The 21,187-nt window shown below is 35.9% G+C and overlaps 9 protein-coding genes across 9 annotated transcripts; 4 read left to right on the forward strand and 5 right to left on the reverse strand.

Annotated features, from left to right (window-relative positions):
- Window positions 1–2,646: 2,646 nt before the first annotated feature.
- LOC149055615 (histone H2B) lies at window positions 2,647–3,119 on the reverse strand. Its single transcript, XM_089227687.1, has one exon. The coding sequence runs from the start codon at window positions 3,077–3,079 to the stop codon at window positions 2,699–2,701; it is 381 nt and encodes a 126-aa protein (XP_089083813.1). The 5' UTR covers window positions 3,080–3,119; the 3' UTR covers window positions 2,647–2,698.
- Window positions 3,120–3,469: 350 nt separating this feature from the next.
- On the forward strand, window positions 3,470–3,960 carry LOC149055616 (histone H2A-like). The gene has a single exon (XM_089227688.1). It carries the CDS (start codon window positions 3,505–3,507, stop codon window positions 3,880–3,882), a length of 378 nt encoding a protein of 125 aa, XP_089083814.1. The 5' UTR covers window positions 3,470–3,504; the 3' UTR covers window positions 3,883–3,960.
- Window positions 3,961–5,626: 1,666 nt separating this feature from the next.
- Window positions 5,627–6,049, reverse strand: LOC149055617 (histone H4). The gene has a single exon (XM_089227690.1). It carries the CDS (start codon window positions 6,003–6,005, stop codon window positions 5,694–5,696), a length of 312 nt encoding a protein of 103 aa, XP_089083816.1. The 5' UTR covers window positions 6,006–6,049; the 3' UTR covers window positions 5,627–5,693.
- Window positions 6,050–6,255: 206 nt separating this feature from the next.
- LOC149055618 (histone H3) lies at window positions 6,256–6,784 on the forward strand. Its single transcript, XM_089225973.1, has one exon. The coding sequence runs from the start codon at window positions 6,307–6,309 to the stop codon at window positions 6,715–6,717; it is 411 nt and encodes a 136-aa protein (XP_089082099.1). The 5' UTR covers window positions 6,256–6,306; the 3' UTR covers window positions 6,718–6,784.
- Window positions 6,785–9,285: 2,501 nt separating this feature from the next.
- LOC149055619 (histone H1-like) lies at window positions 9,286–11,034 on the forward strand. Its single transcript, XM_089227616.1, has one exon. The coding sequence runs from the start codon at window positions 9,328–9,330 to the stop codon at window positions 9,937–9,939; it is 612 nt and encodes a 203-aa protein (XP_089083742.1). The 5' UTR covers window positions 9,286–9,327; the 3' UTR covers window positions 9,940–11,034.
- A 2,265-nt stretch (window positions 11,035–13,299) lies between these two features.
- On the reverse strand, window positions 13,300–15,048 carry LOC149055620 (histone H1-like). Its single transcript, XM_089227613.1, has one exon. The coding sequence runs from the start codon at window positions 15,004–15,006 to the stop codon at window positions 14,395–14,397; it is 612 nt and encodes a 203-aa protein (XP_089083739.1). The 5' UTR covers window positions 15,007–15,048; the 3' UTR covers window positions 13,300–14,394.
- Window positions 15,049–17,549: 2,501 nt separating this feature from the next.
- On the reverse strand, window positions 17,550–18,098 carry LOC149055621 (histone H3). Its single transcript, XM_089227470.1, has one exon. It carries the CDS (start codon window positions 18,025–18,027, stop codon window positions 17,617–17,619), a length of 411 nt encoding a protein of 136 aa, XP_089083596.1. The 5' UTR covers window positions 18,028–18,098; the 3' UTR covers window positions 17,550–17,616.
- A 186-nt stretch (window positions 18,099–18,284) lies between these two features.
- On the forward strand, window positions 18,285–18,707 carry LOC149055622 (histone H4). The gene has a single exon (XM_089227471.1). It carries the CDS (start codon window positions 18,329–18,331, stop codon window positions 18,638–18,640), a length of 312 nt encoding a protein of 103 aa, XP_089083597.1. The 5' UTR covers window positions 18,285–18,328; the 3' UTR covers window positions 18,641–18,707.
- Window positions 18,708–20,373: 1,666 nt separating this feature from the next.
- Window positions 20,374–20,864, reverse strand: LOC149055623 (histone H2A-like). The gene has a single exon (XM_089226361.1). The coding sequence runs from the start codon at window positions 20,827–20,829 to the stop codon at window positions 20,452–20,454; it is 378 nt and encodes a 125-aa protein (XP_089082487.1). The 5' UTR covers window positions 20,830–20,864; the 3' UTR covers window positions 20,374–20,451.
- Window positions 20,865–21,187: the final 323 nt, after the last annotated feature.

Consider the following 21,187-nt stretch of genomic DNA (forward strand, 5'->3'; position numbering starts at 1 on the left):
GCAATTACAACAATATGTTTCAATAATACATATTTTATTGCAATGGTTATCAATTTACTATACAGGTTCGGTGATTTCCCACTTTTTAAGTATCGCCAATTATTTACGATATAAATGGCATCAGGACGTTACGAATACTCATTATTATTGTCGTGTTTTTTAGTTTTATATGTATTACTATGATGATGATAATGATAATAGTAATAATAATAATAATAATAATAATAATAATAATAATAATAATAATAATAATAATAATGATAATAATGATCAATTCTAATATACAATAAAATTATAATGACAGTATTGTTAGGAACATATTATGTGAGGTGTACTAATAATTAATACATATGACAGAGAAAAAAATTAAACATTATTTAATGTACAACATACATGTATACTTGTTAGAAATTAAAAATTTGACAATATATTAAACAATTAACTAACTTAATATTAAACTTTATAGTTAAGTAATAATCTAAAACTAGCAATTTAAAGAACTAAGAGTTATATTTAACAAATCCTGCTCCACCAGCTCTTCGAGCATGTATCACGCGTACTCGGTGTCGTAACCGAACACTGGTGTAAGTGCCGCACGCCCGGCCTGTCTTTGTATTTGTGATTTAAAAACATCTTTGTTTGTACTCGTATATGTTAAGGTGAATGATGACATTAATATTGGTGAATGTCAACATATTGAATAAATATAAAAAAATTACCAACAGTCACCGGTGAAAGTCAACATTCACAACGATTATCGGTGAGTGTTAACATTCACAATTGAGTTTTGGTGAATGTTGACATTCACAATATTAAGTTTTGATGAATTTTAAAAATGTTTTGTTAGAATTGGCAATGCAGGGTATTAATGAATTAAAAGTTAAAATTGAGTTAAAACGTTAAGTTAATGTTAATTAAGTTCATTAACTCATTACTTTTATTTCAAATTATCTTTTAACTTAACGAGTTACTTTTTTTTAAGATTAATATGTTAATTTCAAGTGAATTTTATTCAAAAATAAATTTTCGTCCAAAGAATAATGCAAATTTTTTTATGAGGATTTTAGAAAAGTATGTTTTTCGATAGCTAGTTAATGCTTTGATGTATCATTTTAAATTTCCCCAGTAATTTTCTTGGGCGTGAAGAAAAACTAACTAATAAACATTATTATGTGTTTGGAATTTTTTATTTTTCAAATTAGAAAATGTTAACTTTAAACTAAGTTAAGTTACTTTTTTTTTCTAAGTTAACGTTTAACTTAACGAGTTAACGAAAAAATATGAATAACTTTTAACTTAACTTTATTATTTTAAAACAACTTAACTTAACGAGTTTAAAAAAATCGTTAACTTTCCCAGCCTTGAAAATTGGAGTCTAGACGTTCAACGATTGGAGTGTGGTGTATCGTGTCACACGTAAAGATCGTGAATGTTTATAGATATGATATTGTTCACACAATAGCTGAAGGGAAAATTATGTTTCAGTAGAAACGTATAATAGTTTAATCGTACAGCGTTTAATGATCTATATAATATTATCAGAGATGCGTTCAACGACTTTAACACTTTAACGTTACGGTATCTGTCTATCTGTTTGTACCCATTATATAATTTATGTTTCATTATTAACCCTTTAATTAAAACTATTTTATCACTAGGTATTAGTATCTTTTTTTTACAGCATGTCAACATTCACCAGTGAATGTCTACATCTAAGAAGAAATTGACATTCACCAGGAATTTCGGCGAATGTGACATTCACCAAATGTCGTCATTCACCTTAACATTATACAATTTAATAATTTACTTCATGATAATGTCGCGATAGAAAATAAAAATAATAAAACGCATTTTTGGACATTAAATACCTATATTAATTATAAAAATATTGCAATATCGTTTTGGTGCTTTAGTACTACCGTGGCACTTTAACTTGTATTTGATGGATGGTCATTTTTCTTATTTGGATAATTCGCCGAACTCGTAAGAAATCGCTTATTGATAAATTGTTCAAGGGACAAAGCACCGTTAAACAGACGATTAAGTGAAACTCGAAATGGTTGTGATATTTATAGCTTAAAAGACCCGAATAGCCGAAACTGTCGACTATCGGAATCGATTAATTCAACAATGTTCACGAGACCATTAAGTATAAAACATTAATTACAATTCACGAGTGCACGTCATCATCGTCTGTTTATTTTTAAAAATATTTGTCCAGATTTTTGGGGAAGTTTGATAAATATGCCATGTTTCTTCCGTTTACATTGAAATTGTTATAAATAGATAAACAAATAATAACTATCTAGGTTTCTCCCATTGCGAAAAAAAGATCATTAATGCACGTATAATAAAATATATCCAATGTTATTTCTATTTGTTATTGCGATTATTTAGGTGGCATCAAGTATTAGTCATCATTATTAATACCAATTTATTATTATTATTCATCGGCAATTGTTGTTTGTTTACACAGGCTGGCGAGATTTGATGTTTTTCGTATGTTATAAAATCATTTGGGCCACTCTAGTTGTAGCTAATTTTCTTGACAAGTCTAGGGTCCAGCACTGATAACCGTAATTAATGTTTCATACACTACGGGAAATTATTTTGTTACGATAATCGATGGGAGATTTAACTGTGTGATTGGTGGCCCTGAAAAGGGCCTTTTTAGATGGGTTATACAGTTGGAGACTGCTTATTTGGAGCTGGTGTATTTGGTCACTGCCTTGGTGCCTTCACTGACGGCGTGCTTGGCCAATTCACCGGGCAACAAAAGTCTGACGGCAGTTTGGATTTCCCGGCTGGTAATGGTCGAACGCTTGTTGTAGTGGGCCAGACGACTGGATTCGGCGGCGATGCGCTCGAACAGATCGTTGACGAAACTGTTCATGATGCTCATGGCTTTGGACGACACACCGGTGTCGGGATGTACTTGTTTCAACACTTTGTAGATGTAGATGGCGTACGATTCTTTCCTCTTGGGCTTGCGCTTTTTGTCGGACTTGGCGATGTTCTTTTGTGCCTTGCCGGACGATTTCTTCATTGCTTTACCCGCGGATTTTCCTCCTGGAGCCATTTCGAATGATATTGTAAGTTTACTCGTGTGGACGACTGTACCGTTGAGAACTAAATGATAAACTGTACGCGATAACGGTGAGTATATATTCCCAAAACCCAAGCGATAACTCGTTTGTTTATTGGTCAATATAGTACAACGATGAACGGTATAAGTAGGATCGTCGACTTAGCCACAATAACTAAAAACGGTAGTTTATCCACGAGTATGTTTCACGATTATGCCGAATGAAAACCACATGGTTTGGTAGCGAATGTCGACCAGACGTTGTGATGGAGCATCGTCATACCGTTTGTTCCTCTGTCCAATCACAGAGTTGTCATTCACATTTTGTACTATATATACCGAAATGTCGGGGGTTTTACACATCAGTATTGTTTAGTAACGAGTTTTGACCTAACGATAGACTACCACCAACCACAATCATGAGCGGACGCGGTAAAGCAGGAAAATCCAAGGGAGGCAAATCCAAGACCAGGTCGTCACGTGCCGGACTCCAGTTCCCGGTGGGTCGTATCCATCGTCTGTTGAGAAAAGGAAACTACGCTGAACGTGTCGGAGCCGGAGCACCGGTATATCTGGCCGCCGTCATGGAGTACTTGGCGGCTGAAGTTTTGGAGTTGGCCGGTAATGCCGCCCGTGACAACAAGAAGTCTCGTATCATCCCCAGACATTTGCAATTGGCCATCAGAAACGACGAGGAGTTGAACAAATTGTTGTCCGGAGTTACCATCGCTCAAGGCGGTGTGTTGCCCAACATCCAAGCCGTTCTTTTGCCCAAGAAGACCGAGAAGAAAGCCTAATTCTCTCAGTTATCTGATACCGCCGAACACTATATTGAAAACGGCCCTTTTCAGGGCCACCAAAAATTAAAAAAAAAAATCTTCCATTCGGCGATAGATGAATTTTATTGCCATGATGCCGTGAACAACGAGTATTCCAAACCGGAAATTCATTAGAATAATTCAATCACAATACACACTCACACACACTGTGATCGTCGACCACTAATTATCACTTGATTGCCAATCTTTCAACGAGAAAAACCGGTGACAGCAAATTGTTCACCGATTACCGACCGGCAGGCTAAACAATAATAAAACTGTTGTCCGTTACGAATTCGTGTAGTGTATCCGTGAAACTTGTTCAGAGATTTTAAAAATTGAAAATAATAATGTGAAGGGAATTCTGTTACTTTTCAACTGAAGGAAGCACTACATTCAATCATACATCATGCATTCCGATCCGAAAAATTCCACAAACTTTAGTTGACCGGTTAGCATGTTTCATTTTCATCATCAAATATTAACATTGCCATCGGAATTGTAATCGAAGAACGTTCACCGATGGTAACTTTTGAATCCGAATTTCCATTAGATCCATTTCTACGAGATAAACGAAGAGACAATCTTTTCGGTAATCTAAAAGACCAGTCGAGGCGAAGAACCGACAATTGTTCGAGATATACGGATTTTATAACCATTTGGAAATAAATTTGTTTTCGATTATATAACCCCCATTCGACTGACTTGATAACCGACAATTGTATTGCAAGATTATAAAAGGTTTAATTGATGCGATATTCAATTAAATCGAATTACTATACTGTACTCGTGTCGATTATTCTTATAAATTGTTCTTGAATAGTTCATTATCTAAGATAAGAGGATTTTCAAAATAAACTCAGACCAGTTGTGACACTTTAAATTCCCATGGTTGCCATTTTATTCGATCGAGACCCGGTTACGGCAAGATTTTCAATTAAATATGGACAATATACAACTATCGTTTCAATGTAATTGAAATATTGTAAACATAGTCAATTTAAAACATACGAACAATATTCCAAGAACAACATTATATTACGTTAATGACGTATTAATCTTATCGTACGTAATATTATTCAGGGATTTAAAATTCGATAGTACAAAAAACTAAAAGAGCGCATTTGGGAGATATAATCGTTACTTTTTTTTCTAGTTTTGAGAAATATTGTGATAGCGTTCAAATTAAAATATCTAATCTTGTTATAGAACTGCCGCCTGGGACTCACTTTTTCGCTATGCCATTCGTTCCGTGAACGCACTATTAATAACCTATGGGGGTCTTTGTCTAACGATTTATATTTAGAATGTTTTTTTTTTCCCCATCATTCCGATCCTTGTTATCAATAGTGGGTAATACCCGCATAGATTTCTATTAATAATATAGTTGATGCCGTATTATATTACAGTATACGCTTTTTGTATTTTCAAGAAACATCGCAGACACAGATATTTCAATTCCATAACCAAACGGAGTAAAAGAAAATGTATGAACACGACTACATTTCCAGGTCTTTAAAGGCTCCGATTTAAATACTCAAGCCCACCCCCATGGAACGCGTGATTTTGAAAACTGTACAATACAGCGTTGATATCATATTTACCATAAACGAAACAATTGGCAAACCTCAGTGGTTACACTGGCAGTCCCAGGGTTAATTAGCAGGCATATATATCTGAACTGGTTATTAACAACTAAGAGTATTGGATTATAGACGGTATATGGTGGCCCTGAAAAGGGCCTTTTTAAGGTGTTATGAATTTCACAAGTAAAAAAATTACGTCGGTTCTTAACCTCCGAAACCGTACAGAGTACGGCCTTGTCGTTTAAGAGCGTACACGACGTCCATGGCGGTGACGGTCTTTCTCTTGGCGTGCTCGGTGTATGTGACTGCGTCGCGGATCACGTTTTCCAGGAACACTTTCAGGACACCGCGGGTTTCTTCGTAAATCAAACCGGATATACGTTTGACACCACCTCGGCGGGCTAACCGACGGATGGCAGGCTTGGTGATTCCCTGGATGTTATCGCGGAGCACTTTGCGATGACGTTTGGCGCCTCCTTTTCCCAAACCTTTTCCTCCTTTGCCTCGTCCTGTCATTTTGAATCGTGGAACTAGTAGTCGACTTGTTCTGGATGCGAACTGAACGTTGACTGATACCGTACCTCAGGACGGCGTCTCTTTTAAGCGTTCTTCACGAAACAACCACCACCAATCGGAACCACGGCCGGTTATCCCCCCGCTACCTGCCCAATCGTTAAACACGGACCAATGAGGACGACGTATACGGTATCGATTTGCGTATATATACGGGTTGGCAGTGCGTTCGTACCGCATCAGTCGTCTGATATTTACGTTTTTCAGCACAACTCAGTGTATCCCGATACTGTAGAGCAGCGCAATGGCACGTACCAAGCAGACAGCCCGTAAGTCGACCGGCGGAAAGGCGCCCAGGAAACAGTTGGCCACCAAAGCCGCACGTAAGAGTGCACCCGCCACCGGAGGAGTGAAGAAACCACATCGTTATCGTCCGGGAACCGTCGCCCTCCGTGAAATCCGTCGTTACCAGAAGAGCACGGAACTGTTGATCCGCAAATTGCCATTCCAACGTCTGGTACGTGAGATCGCCCAGGACTTCAAGACCGACCTGCGTTTCCAGAGCTCGGCCGTTATGGCGTTGCAAGAAGCTAGCGAGGCCTACTTGGTCGGTCTTTTCGAAGACACCAACTTGTGCGCCATCCACGCCAAGCGTGTCACGATCATGCCAAAGGATATCCAATTGGCCCGTCGTATCCGCGGCGAACGTGCCTAAATTCAATTATTAATAGCCAATAATAGTTGTTTCCATACCTTAAAAAGGCCCTTTTCAGGGCCACCAATATTTTTACCTACACTTTTGCTGGTCGTGTAATAAAAATGTTGCTGTAACCGGTATTCGGTAAAACCATATGCAACGCGCCAAGTGGGTTAATATGTTTGCATCCCATTTGTTTAGATTTCTTAAGAAATTTAATGTTGGCAGCCCAGGGGCTCTGTCGGATGGCGCATTTATTAGAAATTGTTTTCTTTATGCATTCGCAGTTGATAAACAGGAAGACCAAATAATCTAACATCAATGTAATACACGTTATAGTGTGATCAATGTGTAACGTTTTTTTTTTTTTTTTTTATCAAATAATATATACGTGTTATTAATTGTTACACAATATATAAAATTAAAAAAGCACAACAATAATAATTAGTATTCTAAAGGTCGAATCTTAAGCGGGAACGGTAGTTACAGTTTTTTACAAACGATTAAATTGAATATATATTTTGAACCCGAGAGTAGTCCGACCATTTAATTTGGGTGAAAAGTGCAATTCGACTATCCAGGAACGATTTTAGGTACAGAATATGTAGCGATGAAAATGGTCCGACCGTCGGAGGACACGAAAGCTTCCAGGATAAAAGGGCGATGGGGGCCATCAGCACGTTCAGTTCAAAAAAATATAAAAAATTTTATAAGTTTATTCGTTTTATCATATTGACAGAACATTGAACTTTAAATTAAAAACAATATCATATTCGGAACGTTCTGAGTATATTGGGTTATATTGGTATCATGGTTTACTGTTGGAAAAAAATAGTGGCCCAGAATAGTGTTCATAAAAAATTGTTGTTGGAAAATAATCAAATCAGACATGTTTTGTTTGTATTTCCTTTTCTAAAAAAAAAAAAACATGAAACAATAATAATGCATTAGATTCTTATAAAAACCGAGTGTCGTCGAATTGGACCATCCTATGCACAATAACACGGATAAAAAGAAAATAACGAAAACATCTGTCGTTCGGTTATGTAAGAATTATACTGAGATTGCCGTTTCTATTATGGTATGATTAGTGCACGTGAATTACTACCTACAATGGATATCGTTAATATTATTAATAGCCGTTCGTGCGGGTTAAACCGTCGATAACAAGAAATCGGAAAAAAAACATTCTAAAAATAACTAACCAATTAAAAATCCCAGAGCATAATATTGAAAATACTGAGTAAAAAAGTGTGTCCGATCACATAGAAAATGTAAATAAACCGCCGGTTGATTCGGTCATGGCTTGCGTTTGCTATCAAGCGTCTACATTATATTTTTCTACGACCACCAGTTACGGAAAGTCATACCACGCGGCCAGCTTGGCTAACCGTGTTGGAGTAGGCCGTGGCCCGGTCTGTTGGTTGTTGGTTTGCGATTAGATTACCAGCTAACGATATTACTCTGGAATATGATCAACACTCAAATGTTTTATTAATTTAATTTATACTTTTAATCTACGAGTTGTTTTTAGAATGTTTTTTCAATTTCTTGCTATCGACGGTAATACCGGCACAATGGCTTTTAATAACATTAATATATCTACCGTATTTGGTATATATTTAATATATTAGTATATATTATTACGGTTATTACAAATATAGTTTTACAAAAGTTGACTGATCGATTTCGAGTAGAGGAATTGAAATAAGTTTTCAGATATCCAATGTCACTATCGCGTCCCATCGGTATGAATGACAAAATATTGGCACATTTCGGTTAAAATAACTGTCCGTTTGCGATCCCGTTAAAATAAATAACCAATTTGTTATTGTTTCGATTAGGAGTTGGATTCCAAACAATAATTTGTTTTTAAACATTTTAAAAATTACCATTAAGGTACGTACTTTCAAATAATAGACGCCGTACAATATCATAAATTATTATCAGCTACTATACGTAAAAATAACGTATACTTGCTATGTGCATTTAAAATTGAGTATCGACCTTAATCCCGGAACAACGTGTTATTATAATTATTTATTCAAAATCATTAAGTCGGTTACGATTAATACGAGATTTATCGATAAAGTCTGGTTCGTAAAAGTTTTAAAGGTAGAAACCGGCAGGTAACGTCGCACCGTAGCGGAGTCCTAAAACCCTCATTTTCGAAAAGCTGCTGTTCATCTGGAAATCGATCGATTGTAAATCTCCAAACGCTACGATCTCGGTAAACTCGTGGAGAATTCGTCTAAAATATTTTTGACAGTTTTCAACAAGTTCCAATCATACGGAATACTTTCTTATATGGTCTACGAAAACCCCGTTGGAAGCGTGGAAATGACGGCCTGTGGTGGTTTCGTGTTACAGTGTGTCGATACAAAAATCACCGGCGATCGTTGAGAATTTAGTTGGCTTTCAAAAAAGATCAAAATCACATTTTTACAACCATTTCCCGTTGAGATATTGTAATAAACGATTGTACAACCATAGCCCGGAGAACGACGAGAATCGCTATGGTTTAATAGTCGGTACGGCGCACAGTATATATGTACAAATGTTCAAACTCACTCGGCATCACTGAAGTTAACAGTTGAATTTTTACCAGTACAACACGTAGTCCTCGACATGACAGACACCGTCACAACAACTCCGGCTCCAGTAGCCGCGTCGCCGGCCGCGAAGAAGTCACCTGCCAAGAAGAAGTTGGCCGCTAAAGCCGCGAAGCCCGCTGCATCTCATCCGACCACATCCGTGATGGTTACGTCGGCCATTAAAGAGCTCAAGGAGAAGAAAGGTTCGTCATTGCCAGCCATCAAAAAATACTTGGCTGCCAACTACAAAGTCGATCCCGCAAAGTTGGCGCCATTCATCAGAAAGTTTTTGAAAGCCGCCGTCGCCAACGGTACCGTCGTTCAGACAAAAGGCACCGGCGCTTCAGGTCACTTCAAATTGCCTGTCACTGAGGTTAAGCCGAAAAAGGCTGTTATAGCCAAAAAGAAGAAATCCATCGTCAAAAAAGTAAAAACCGCTGGAACACCGAAGAAGAAGAAGCTAGCGACCGCCAAGAAACCAGCGACCGGCGAACCCGCGGCCAAAAAAGCGAAAAAAGCAACTGCCGCCAAACCTAAGGCGACTACACCGAAGAAGGCTCCAGCCAAAGCGAAAAAGCCAGCTGCTGCCAAACCCAAATCGAAAAAAACTCCAACAAAGAAAACCGCAGCCCCCAAAAAGAAGTAAAGGAAAAATATTTCATTCCCCTCTGTAAAACGGTCCTTTTCAGGACCACCAATTTTATTACACAATTATTGCCAAGTATCATTAAAAAATGGGTACTTTTTTTTCAAGTACGGATGCGATTTTAAATTTAATGTTGTTTCCTTATGAGAATATGATAACACGATTGTTAGAAAATGATTCTTGAAAACCAAATTAACATAATAATATGTGCGATAATTTTTAGTAACATTTCATATTATGTAAAAATCTAGTAACATTATAAATTTTAATTGATGAATAACAATTTATTATGTTTTCAATTTTTTATCTATCAAAAACGTGTTATCATTTTCTGTTTAGAATTCAGGTATTTTTAGTCTTTCCTGTAATTTTAGACTTAATAAAAATAAAAAAAAATGTTTTATTAAATACTATTACTAACTCCCACTATGTATCATTTACATGAATTAATGAAAATTAAACAAAATATGTTCGTTACAACTAATTTGACGAATATAATATGGAAGAAAAAAATTTTTAAATGCCTCTTTAACAAAATTTTTGTTGAAATGAAATTGTTTAAACTTACTAAAATCATAAAAACAAGTGATAGACTCATGAGTGGCGCTCGGAATAAATGAACTTAAAACCATACAAATATGTTCTAAAAAATAGTCGAAAATGTCCTTACAAATACCATTTGTATATATTTTTTTTTATACAAATGGGTATTTTCATTTAGAATTATACATATTTATTATTTATCAAATTGGAAAAATTGACTTGTTGCTGTTATGATGTTGACACGCATATGTTTTGGGACAATTGCATTCATTAAAAACACATATCAATAAAAATAAACAATAATATACAGTAAAATATAATATATTAATAAATACGCTAAATTTGTATAGTATGCGTATTAAACAAAATATATGCATTAAAAACCATAGAAATTACCCAATAACGCTAAAAAAAAAGCGCTAAATTAAATTGTTAGCTTTGAAACACTCGTTACTTGAAACAAATTATGTACTTTTTTTATTTACGCATTTGTATTTATGTTATTTTTTTGTTCATTTTTGAGTAAATTATACTATCTTGATAAAACTAGAACATCTATGGATAATTTTATCACTGTTCTTTAACTTTGAAGAAACATCAGGATCAACTTAATTACGAAACAAATATAGATTAAAGTCGATTTGATTAAGATCCAAGGATGGAGACCGTTAGTTTTGAAACCATTCTTTGCTCAGCAGATCTAGTTTACCTCTGTTTATAGTGTGGGGCAATTATCTGGGGTGTTGGGTGTGTAATTCACAGGGACCACCGCATTTGGGGGCCCCACCTCCCGATACATTTTAAATATAACTCTTAGTTCTTTAAATTGCTAGTTTTAGATTATTACTTAACTATAAAGTTTAATATTAAGTTAGTTAATTGTTTAATATATTGTCAAATTTTTAATTTCTAACAAGTATACATGTATGTTGTACATTAAATAATGTTTAATTTTTTTCTCTGTCATATGTATTAATTATTAGTACACCTCACATAATATGTTCCTAACAATACTGTCATTAGAATTTTATTGTATATTAGAATTGATCATTATTATCATTATTATTATTATTATTATTATTATTATTATTATTATTATTATTATTATTACTATTATCATTATCATCATCATAGTAATACATATAAAACTAAAAAACACGACAATAATAATGAGTATTCGTAACGTCCTGATGCCATTTATATCGTAAATAATTGGCGATACTTAAAAAGTGGGAAATCACCGAACCTGTATAGTAAATTGATAACCATTGCAATAAAATATGTATTATTGAAACATATTGTTGTAATTGCTTGATGGTAAAATATAAATTGACGGCTCTGAAATTCAGCATAATGAACACACAACAATTCAGATCAAAAAATTAATAAATAAATAAAACAACTATTTAAGAAATAATATACTAAAATAATTGTTTCTATTGTGGTGTATTAAGTATACTATTGATTTTGATATTATTAATATATTATGTCGTGTGGGAATAACCGTCGATAACAAGAATTCGGAAAAAAACAAACATTCTAAAAATAACTAATCAACTAAAAATTCCCGAGCATTTTGGTTATAGAAAATTAAAGCAGTTATTACGATTGGACATAATTATAGACCTGAATAATATGTATTCGTAAATACGATTTTAGCATCAATGTTGAACAAAAACTTAAATGACAATTATTGTTCTTGATATATTAATAATTGTTGTGCAGGAATAACCATCATGAATTATGAACATGGCAGCAATCTTTACGACCACAGCGCAGCCTGTTACCACTAAATGTTTAATCACGAGACTCATTTCACGACATTTTCAGGAGCGGAATATGGTTCAATAATTTGTTCTTTTATTCTACTACCTACTCTTCACATCAATATATCGTACATATTCGTTTGATTATAAATTTATAAATAATTATTTAATAGTTATTTTTAATAATAAATTACACTTCGCTCATGTTGTGGGATTCATGTTTCAAAATAATGATTGACGATTGTTTGATACATTTATACTATTTTTTTACAGAAATATCTCTAATAGGAATATAGCTAGAAATTCGCTTGGTTAGACCGGTGTAAAATTCAATTAAAACACCGGGAATCCTGTGGTATAATAGACCATCGTTGATATTATGGTTTATGGACTTTTTCATCAAATACCTACAGTTCCTACAGCAGTTGGACACGCTTCGGTGTATCTACAATTGAGATAAGCAACTATGAAACTCTAAACATAATATTGGTAACGTCAAGTTCTTAAATTAGCTGTAATCTATTCAATAACTTGCTACAAAATTGAACTATCGTAATTATAAAACCCACATACAAACACAGATATTGATGTTCTAAACATCAATTTTAATAATAGGTCGATTCACTCTAATTTTTAAACTAACGGAGCTAATGGCGCAACTTGATAATAAGAGTCCTATGTGCTAATGTCCAGACTGAGGCTCTTACTTACCAATAAGAATGAAGAACAGTCCATATGCCTAATTATTATAACTAAAAAATATTATTTTTCATCCAATTCAGCTGTTACTGAAGATTATTTAAAATGTATCGGGAGGTGGGGCCCCCAAATGCGGTGGTCCCTGTGAATTACACACCCAACACCCCAGATAATTGCCCCACACTATAAACAGAGGTAAACTAGATCTGCTGAGCAAAGAATGGTTTCAAAACTAACGGTCTCCATCCTTGGATCTTAATCAAATCGACTTTAATCTATATTTGTTTCGTAATTAAGTTGATCCTGATGTTTCTTCAAAGTTAAAGAACAGTGATAAAATTATCCATAGATGTTCTAGTTTTATCAAGATAGTATAATTTACTCAAAAATGAACAAAAAAATAACATAAATACAAATGCGTAAATAAAAAAAGTACATAATTTGTTTCAAGTAACGAGTGTTTCAAAGCTAACAATTTAATTTAGCGCTTTTTTTTTAGCGTTATTGGGTAATTTCTATGGTTTTTAATGCATATATTTTGTTTAATACGCATACTATACAAATTTAGCGTATTTATTAATATATTATATTTTACTGTATATTATTGTTTATTTTTATTGATATGTGTTTTTAATGAATGCAATTGTCCCAAAACATATGCGTGTCAACATCATAACAGCAACAAGTCAATTTTTCCAATTTGATAAATAATAAATATGTATAATTCTAAATGAAAATACCCATTTGTATAAAAAAAAATATATACAAATGGTATTTGTAAGGACATTTTCGACTATTTTTTAGAACATATTTGTATGGTTTTAAGTTCATTTATTCCGAGCGCCACTCATGAGTCTATCACTTGTTTTTATGATTTTAGTAAGTTTAAACAATTTCATTTCAACAAAAATTTTGTTAAAGAGGCATTTAAAAATTTTTTTCTTCCATATTATATTCGTCAAATTAGTTGTAACGAACATATTTTGTTTAATTTTCATTAATTCATGTAAATGATACATAGTGGGAGTTAGTAATAGTATTTAATAAAACATTTTTTTTTATTTTTATTAAGTCTAAAATTACAGGAAAGACTAAAAATACCTGAATTCTAAACAGAAAATGATAACACGTTTTTGATAGATAAAAAATTGAAAACATAATAAATTGTTATTCATCAATTAAAATTTATAATGTTACTAGATTTTTACATAATATGAAATGTTACTAAAAATTATCGCACATATTATTATGTTAATTTGGTTTTCAAGAATCATTTTCTAACAATCGTGTTATCATATTCTCATAAGGAAACAACATTAAATTTAAAATCGCATCCGTACTTGAAAAAAAAGTACCCATTTTTTAATGATACTTGGCAATAATTGTGTAATAAAATTGGTGGTCCTGAAAAGGACCGTTTTACAGAGGGGAATGAAATATTTTTCCTTTACTTCTTTTTGGGGGCTGCGGTTTTCTTTGTTGGAGTTTTTTTCGATTTGGGTTTGGCAGCAGCTGGCTTTTTCGCTTTGGCTGGAGCCTTCTTCGGTGTAGTCGCCTTAGGTTTGGCGGCAGTTGCTTTTTTCGCTTTTTTGGCCGCGGGTTCGCCGGTCGCTGGTTTCTTGGCGGTCGCTAGCTTCTTCTTCTTCGGTGTTCCAGCGGTTTTTACTTTTTTGACGATGGATTTCTTCTTTTTGGCTATAACAGCCTTTTTCGGCTTAACCTCAGTGACAGGCAATTTGAAGTGACCTGAAGCGCCGGTGCCTTTTGTCTGAACGACGGTACCGTTGGCGACGGCGGCTTTCAAAAACTTTCTGATGAATGGCGCCAACTTTGCGGGATCGACTTTGTAGTTGGCAGCCAAGTATTTTTTGATGGCTGGCAATGACGAACCTTTCTTCTCCTTGAGCTCTTTAATGGCCGACGTAACCATCACGGATGTGGTCGGATGAGATGCAGCGGGCTTCGCGGCTTTAGCGGCCAACTTCTTCTTGGCAGGTGACTTCTTCGCGGCCGGCGACGCGGCTACTGGAGCCGGAGTTGTTGTGACGGTGTCTGTCATGTCGAGGACTACGTGTTGTACTGGTAAAAATTCAACTGTTAACTTCAGTGATGCCGAGTGAGTTTGAACATTTGTACATATATACTGTGCGCCGTACCGACTATTAAACCATAGCGATTCTCGTCGTTCTCCGGGCTATGGTTGTACAATCGTTTATTACAATATCTCAACGGGAAATGGTTGTAAAAATGTGATTTTGATCTTTTTTGAAAGCCAACTAAATTCTCAACGATCGCCGGTGATTTTTGTATCGACACACTGTAACACGAAACCACCACAGGCCGTCATTTCCACGCTTCCAACGGGGTTTTCGTAGACCATATAAGAAAGTATTCCGTATGATTGGAACTTGTTGAAAACTGTCAAAAATATTTTAGACGAATTCTCCACGAGTTTACCGAGATCGTAGCGTTTGGAGATTTACAATCGATCGATTTCCAGATGAACAGCAGCTTTTCGAAAATGAGGGTTTTAGGACTCCGCTACGGTGCGACGTTACCTGCCGGTTTCTACCTTTAAAACTTTTACGAACCAGACTTTATCGATAAATCTCGTATTAATCGTAACCGACTTAATGATTTTGAATAAATAATTATAATAACACGTTGTTCCGGGATTAAGGTCGATACTCAATTTTAAATGCACATAGCAAGTATACGTTATTTTTACGTATAGTAGCTGATAATAATTTATGATATTGTACGGCGTCTATTATTTGAAAGTACGTACCTTAATGGTAATTTTTAAAATGTTTAAAAACAAATTATTGTTTGGAATCCAACTCCTAATCGAAACAATAACAAATTGGTTATTTATTTTAACGGGATCGCAAACGGACAGTTATTTTAACCGAAATGTGCCAATATTTTGTCATTCATACCGATGGGACGCGATAGTGACATTGGATATCTGAAAACTTATTTCAATTCCTCTACTCGAAATCGATCAGTCAACTTTTGTAAAACTATATTTGTAATAACCGTAATAATATATACTAATATATTAAATATATACCAAATACGGTAGATATATTAATGTTATTAAAAGCCATTGTGCCGGTATTACCGTCGATAGCAAGAAATTGAAAAAACATTCTAAAAACAACTCGTAGATTAAAAGTATAAATTAAATTAATAAAACATTTGAGTGTTGATCATATTCCAGAGTAATATCGTTAGCTGGTAATCTAATCGCAAACCAACAACCAACAGACCGGGCCACGGCCTACTCCAACACGGTTAGCCAAGCTGGCCGCGTGGTATGACTTTCCGTAACTGGTGGTCGTAGAAAAATATAATGTAGACGCTTGATAGCAAACGCAAGCCATGACCGAATCAACCGGCGGTTTATTTACATTTTCTATGTGATCGGACACACTTTTTTACTCAGTATTTTCAATATTATGCTCTGGGATTTTTAATTGGTTAGTTATTTTTAGAATGTTTTTTTTCCGATTTCTTGTTATCGACGGTTTAACCCGCACGAACGGCTATTAATAATATTAACGATATCCATTGTAGGTAGTAATTCACGTGCACTAATCATACCATAATAGAAACGGCAATCTCAGTATAATTCTTACATAACCGAACGACAGATGTTTTCGTTATTTTCTTTTTATCCGTGTTATTGTGCATAGGATGGTCCAATTCGACGACACTCGGTTTTTATAAGAATCTAATGCATTATTATTGTTTCATGTTTTTTTTTTTTTAGAAAAGGAAATACAAACAAAACATGTCTGATTTGATTATTTTCCAACAACAATTTTTTATGAACACTATTCTGGGCCACTATTTTTTTCCAACAGTAAACCATGATACCAATATAACCCAATATACTCAGAACGTTCCGAATATGATATTGTTTTTAATTTAAAGTTCAATGTTCTGTCAATATGATAAAACGAATAAACTTATAAAATTTTTTATATTTTTTTGAACTGAACGTGCTGATGGCCCCCATCGCCCTTTTATCCTGGAAGCTTTCGTGTCCTCCGACGGTCGGACCATTTTCATCGCTACATATTCTGTACCTAAAATCGTTCCTGGATAGTCGAATTGCACTTTTCACCCAAATTAAATGGTCGGACTACTCTCGGGTTCAAAATATATATTCAATTTAATCGTTTGTAAAAAACTGTAACTACCGTTCCCGCTTAAGATTCGACCTTTAGAATACTAATTATTATTGTTGTGCTTTTTTAATTTTATATATTGTGTAACAATTAATAACACGTATATATTATTTGATAAAAAAAAAAAAAAAAAACGTTACACATTGATCACACTATAACGTGTATTACATTGATGTTAGATTATTTGGTCTTCCTGTTTATCAACTGCGAATGCATAAAGAAAACAATTTCTAATAAATGCGCCATCCGACAGAGCCCCTGGGCTGCCAACATTAAATTTCTTAAGAAATCTAAACAAATGGGATGCAAACATATTAACCCACTTGGTGCGTTGCATATGGTTTTACCGAATACCGGTTACAGCAACATTTTTATTACACGACCAGCAAAAGTGTAGGTAAAAATATTGGTGGCCCTGAAAAGGGCCTTTTTAAGGTATGGAAACAACTATTATTGGCTATTAATAATTGAATTTAGGCACGTTCGCCGCGGATACGACGGGCCAATTGGATATCCTTTGGCATGATCGTGACACGCTTGGCGTGGATGGCGCACAAGTTGGTGTCTTCGAAAAGACCGACCAAGTAGGCCTCGCTAGCTTCTTGCAACGCCATAACGGCCGAGCTCTGGAAACGCAGGTCGGTCTTGAAGTCCTGGGCGATCTCACGTACCAGACGTTGGAATGGCAATTTGCGGATCAACAGTTCCGTGCTCTTCTGGTAACGACGGATTTCACGGAGGGCGACGGTTCCCGGACGATAACGATGTGGTTTCTTCACTCCTCCGGTGGCGGGTGCACTCTTACGTGCGGCTTTGGTGGCCAACTGTTTCCTGGGCGCCTTTCCGCCGGTCGACTTACGGGCTGTCTGCTTGGTACGTGCCATTGCGCTGCTCTACAGTATCGGGATACACTGAGTTGTGCTGAAAAACGTAAATATCAGACGACTGATGCGGTACGAACGCACTGCCAACCCGTATATATACGCAAATCGATACCGTATACGTCGTCCTCATTGGTCCGTGTTTAACGATTGGGCAGGTAGCGGGGGGATAACCGGCCGTGGTTCCGATTGGTGGTGGTTGTTTCGTGAAGAACGCTTAAAAGAGACGCCGTCCTGAGGTACGGTATCAGTCAACGTTCAGTTCGCATCCAGAACAAGTCGACTACTAGTTCCACGATTCAAAATGACAGGACGAGGCAAAGGAGGAAAAGGTTTGGGAAAAGGAGGCGCCAAACGTCATCGCAAAGTGCTCCGCGATAACATCCAGGGAATCACCAAGCCTGCCATCCGTCGGTTAGCCCGCCGAGGTGGTGTCAAACGTATATCCGGTTTGATTTACGAAGAAACCCGCGGTGTCCTGAAAGTGTTCCTGGAAAACGTGATCCGCGACGCAGTCACATACACCGAGCACGCCAAGAGAAAGACCGTCACCGCCATGGACGTCGTGTACGCTCTTAAACGACAAGGCCGTACTCTGTACGGTTTCGGAGGTTAAGAACCGACGTAATTTTTTTACTTGTGAAATTCATAACACCTTAAAAAGGCCCTTTTCAGGGCCACCATATACCGTCTATAATCCAATACTCTTAGTTGTTAATAACCAGTTCAGATATATATGCCTGCTAATTAACCCTGGGACTGCCAGTGTAACCACTGAGGTTTGCCAATTGTTTCGTTTATGGTAAATATGATATCAACGCTGTATTGTACAGTTTTCAAAATCACGCGTTCCATGGGGGTGGGCTTGAGTATTTAAATCGGAGCCTTTAAAGACCTGGAAATGTAGTCGTGTTCATACATTTTCTTTTACTCCGTTTGGTTATGGAATTGAAATATCTGTGTCTGCGATGTTTCTTGAAAATACAAAAAGCGTATACTGTAATATAATACGGCATCAACTATATTATTAATAGAAATCTATGCGGGTATTACCCACTATTGATAACAAGGATCGGAATGATGGGGAAAAAAAAAACATTCTAAATATAAATCGTTAGACAAAGACCCCCATAGGTTATTAATAGTGCGTTCACGGAACGAATGGCATAGCGAAAAAGTGAGTCCCAGGCGGCAGTTCTATAACAAGATTAGATATTTTAATTTGAACGCTATCACAATATTTCTCAAAACTAGAAAAAAAAGTAACGATTATATCTCCCAAATGCGCTCTTTTAGTTTTTTGTACTATCGAATTTTAAATCCCTGAATAATATTACGTACGATAAGATTAATACGTCATTAACGTAATATAATGTTGTTCTTGGAATATTGTTCGTATGTTTTAAATTGACTATGTTTACAATATTTCAATTACATTGAAACGATAGTTGTATATTGTCCATATTTAATTGAAAATCTTGCCGTAACCGGGTCTCGATCGAATAAAATGGCAACCATGGGAATTTAAAGTGTCACAACTGGTCTGAGTTTATTTTGAAAATCCTCTTATCTTAGATAATGAACTATTCAAGAACAATTTATAAGAATAATCGACACGAGTACAGTATAGTAATTCGATTTAATTGAATATCGCATCAATTAAACCTTTTATAATCTTGCAATACAATTGTCGGTTATCAAGTCAGTCGAATGGGGGTTATATAATCGAAAACAAATTTATTTCCAAATGGTTATAAAATCCGTATATCTCGAACAATTGTCGGTTCTTCGCCTCGACTGGTCTTTTAGATTACCGAAAAGATTGTCTCTTCGTTTATCTCGTAGAAATGGATCTAATGGAAATTCGGATTCAAAAGTTACCATCGGTGAACGTTCTTCGATTACAATTCCGATGGCAATGTTAATATTTGATGATGAAAATGAAACATGCTAACCGGTCAACTAAAGTTTGTGGAATTTTTCGGATCGGAATGCATGATGTATGATTGAATGTAGTGCTTCCTTCAGTTGAAAAGTAACAGAATTCCCTTCACATTATTATTTTCAATTTTTAAAATCTCTGAACAAGTTTCACGGATACACTACACGAATTCGTAACGGACAACAGTTTTATTATTGTTTAGCCTGCCGGTCGGTAATCGGTGAACAATTTGCTGTCACCGGTTTTTCTCGTTGAAAGATTGGCAATCAAGTGATAATTAGTGGTCGACGATCACAGTGTGTGTGAGTGTGTATTGTGATTGAATTATTCTAATGAATTTCCGGTTTGGAATACTCGTTGTTCACGGCATCATGGCAATAAAATTCATCTATCGCCGAATGGAAGATTTTTTTTTTTAATTTTTGGTGGCCCTGAAAAGGGCCGTTTTCAATATAGTGTTCGGCGGTATCAGATAACTGAGAGAATTAGGCTTTCTTCTCGGTCTTCTTGGGCAAAAGAACGGCTTGGATGTTGGGCAACACACCGCCTTGAGCGATGGTAACTCCGGACAACAATTTGTTCAACTCCTCGTCGTTTCTGATGGCCAATTGCAAATGTCTGGGGATGATACGAGACTTCTTGTTGTCACGGGCGGCATTACCGGCCAACTCCAAAACTTCAGCCGCCAAGTACTCCATGACGGCGGCCAGATATACCGGTGCTCCGGCTCCGACACGTTCAGCGTAGTTTCCTTTTCTCAACAGACGATGGATACGACCCACCGGGAACTGGAGTCCGGCACGTGACGACCTGGTCTTGGATTTGCCTCCCTTGGATTTTCCTGCTTTACCGCGTCCGCTCATGATTGTGGTTGGTGGTAGTCTATCGTTAGGTCAAAACTCGTTACTAAACAATACTGATGTGTAAAACCCCCGACATTTCGGTATATATAGTACAAAATGTGAATGACAACTCTGTGATTGGACAGAGGAACAAACGGTATGACGATGCTCCATCACAACGTCTGGTCGACATTCGCTACCAAACCATGTGGTTTTCATTCGGCATAATCGTGAAACATACTCGTGGATAAACTACCGTTTTTAGTTATTGTGGCTAAGTCGACGATCCTACTTATACCGTTCATCGTTGTACTATATTGACCAATAAACAAACGAGTTATCGCTTGGGTTTTGGGAATATATACTCACCGTTATCGCG

This window comes from Diuraphis noxia, unplaced genomic scaffold (assembly GCF_037042655.1).
Source record: "Diuraphis noxia isolate RWA-SAM2 unplaced genomic scaffold, SU_Dnox_SAM2 contig0004, whole genome shotgun sequence".
Lineage (NCBI taxonomy): Eukaryota > Metazoa > Arthropoda > Insecta > Hemiptera > Aphididae > Diuraphis > Diuraphis noxia.

Excerpts from the sequence above, each read along its gene's own strand:
- LOC149055619 (XM_089227616.1), top strand. The coding sequence starts at position 9,328 with ATGACAGACACCGTCACAACAACTCCGGCTCCAGTAGCCGCGTCGCCG.
- LOC149055615 (XM_089227687.1), bottom strand. The coding sequence starts at position 3,079 with ATGGCTCCAGGAGGAAAATCCGCGGGTAAAGCAATGAAGAAATCGTCC.
- LOC149055620 (XM_089227613.1), bottom strand. The coding sequence starts at position 15,006 with ATGACAGACACCGTCACAACAACTCCGGCTCCAGTAGCCGCGTCGCCG.
- LOC149055616 (XM_089227688.1), top strand. The coding sequence starts at position 3,505 with ATGAGCGGACGCGGTAAAGCAGGAAAATCCAAGGGAGGCAAATCCAAG.
- LOC149055622 (XM_089227471.1), top strand. The coding sequence starts at position 18,329 with ATGACAGGACGAGGCAAAGGAGGAAAAGGTTTGGGAAAAGGAGGCGCC.
- LOC149055618 (XM_089225973.1), top strand. The coding sequence starts at position 6,307 with ATGGCACGTACCAAGCAGACAGCCCGTAAGTCGACCGGCGGAAAGGCG.
- LOC149055621 (XM_089227470.1), bottom strand. The coding sequence starts at position 18,027 with ATGGCACGTACCAAGCAGACAGCCCGTAAGTCGACCGGCGGAAAGGCG.
- LOC149055623 (XM_089226361.1), bottom strand. The coding sequence starts at position 20,829 with ATGAGCGGACGCGGTAAAGCAGGAAAATCCAAGGGAGGCAAATCCAAG.
- LOC149055617 (XM_089227690.1), bottom strand. The coding sequence starts at position 6,005 with ATGACAGGACGAGGCAAAGGAGGAAAAGGTTTGGGAAAAGGAGGCGCC.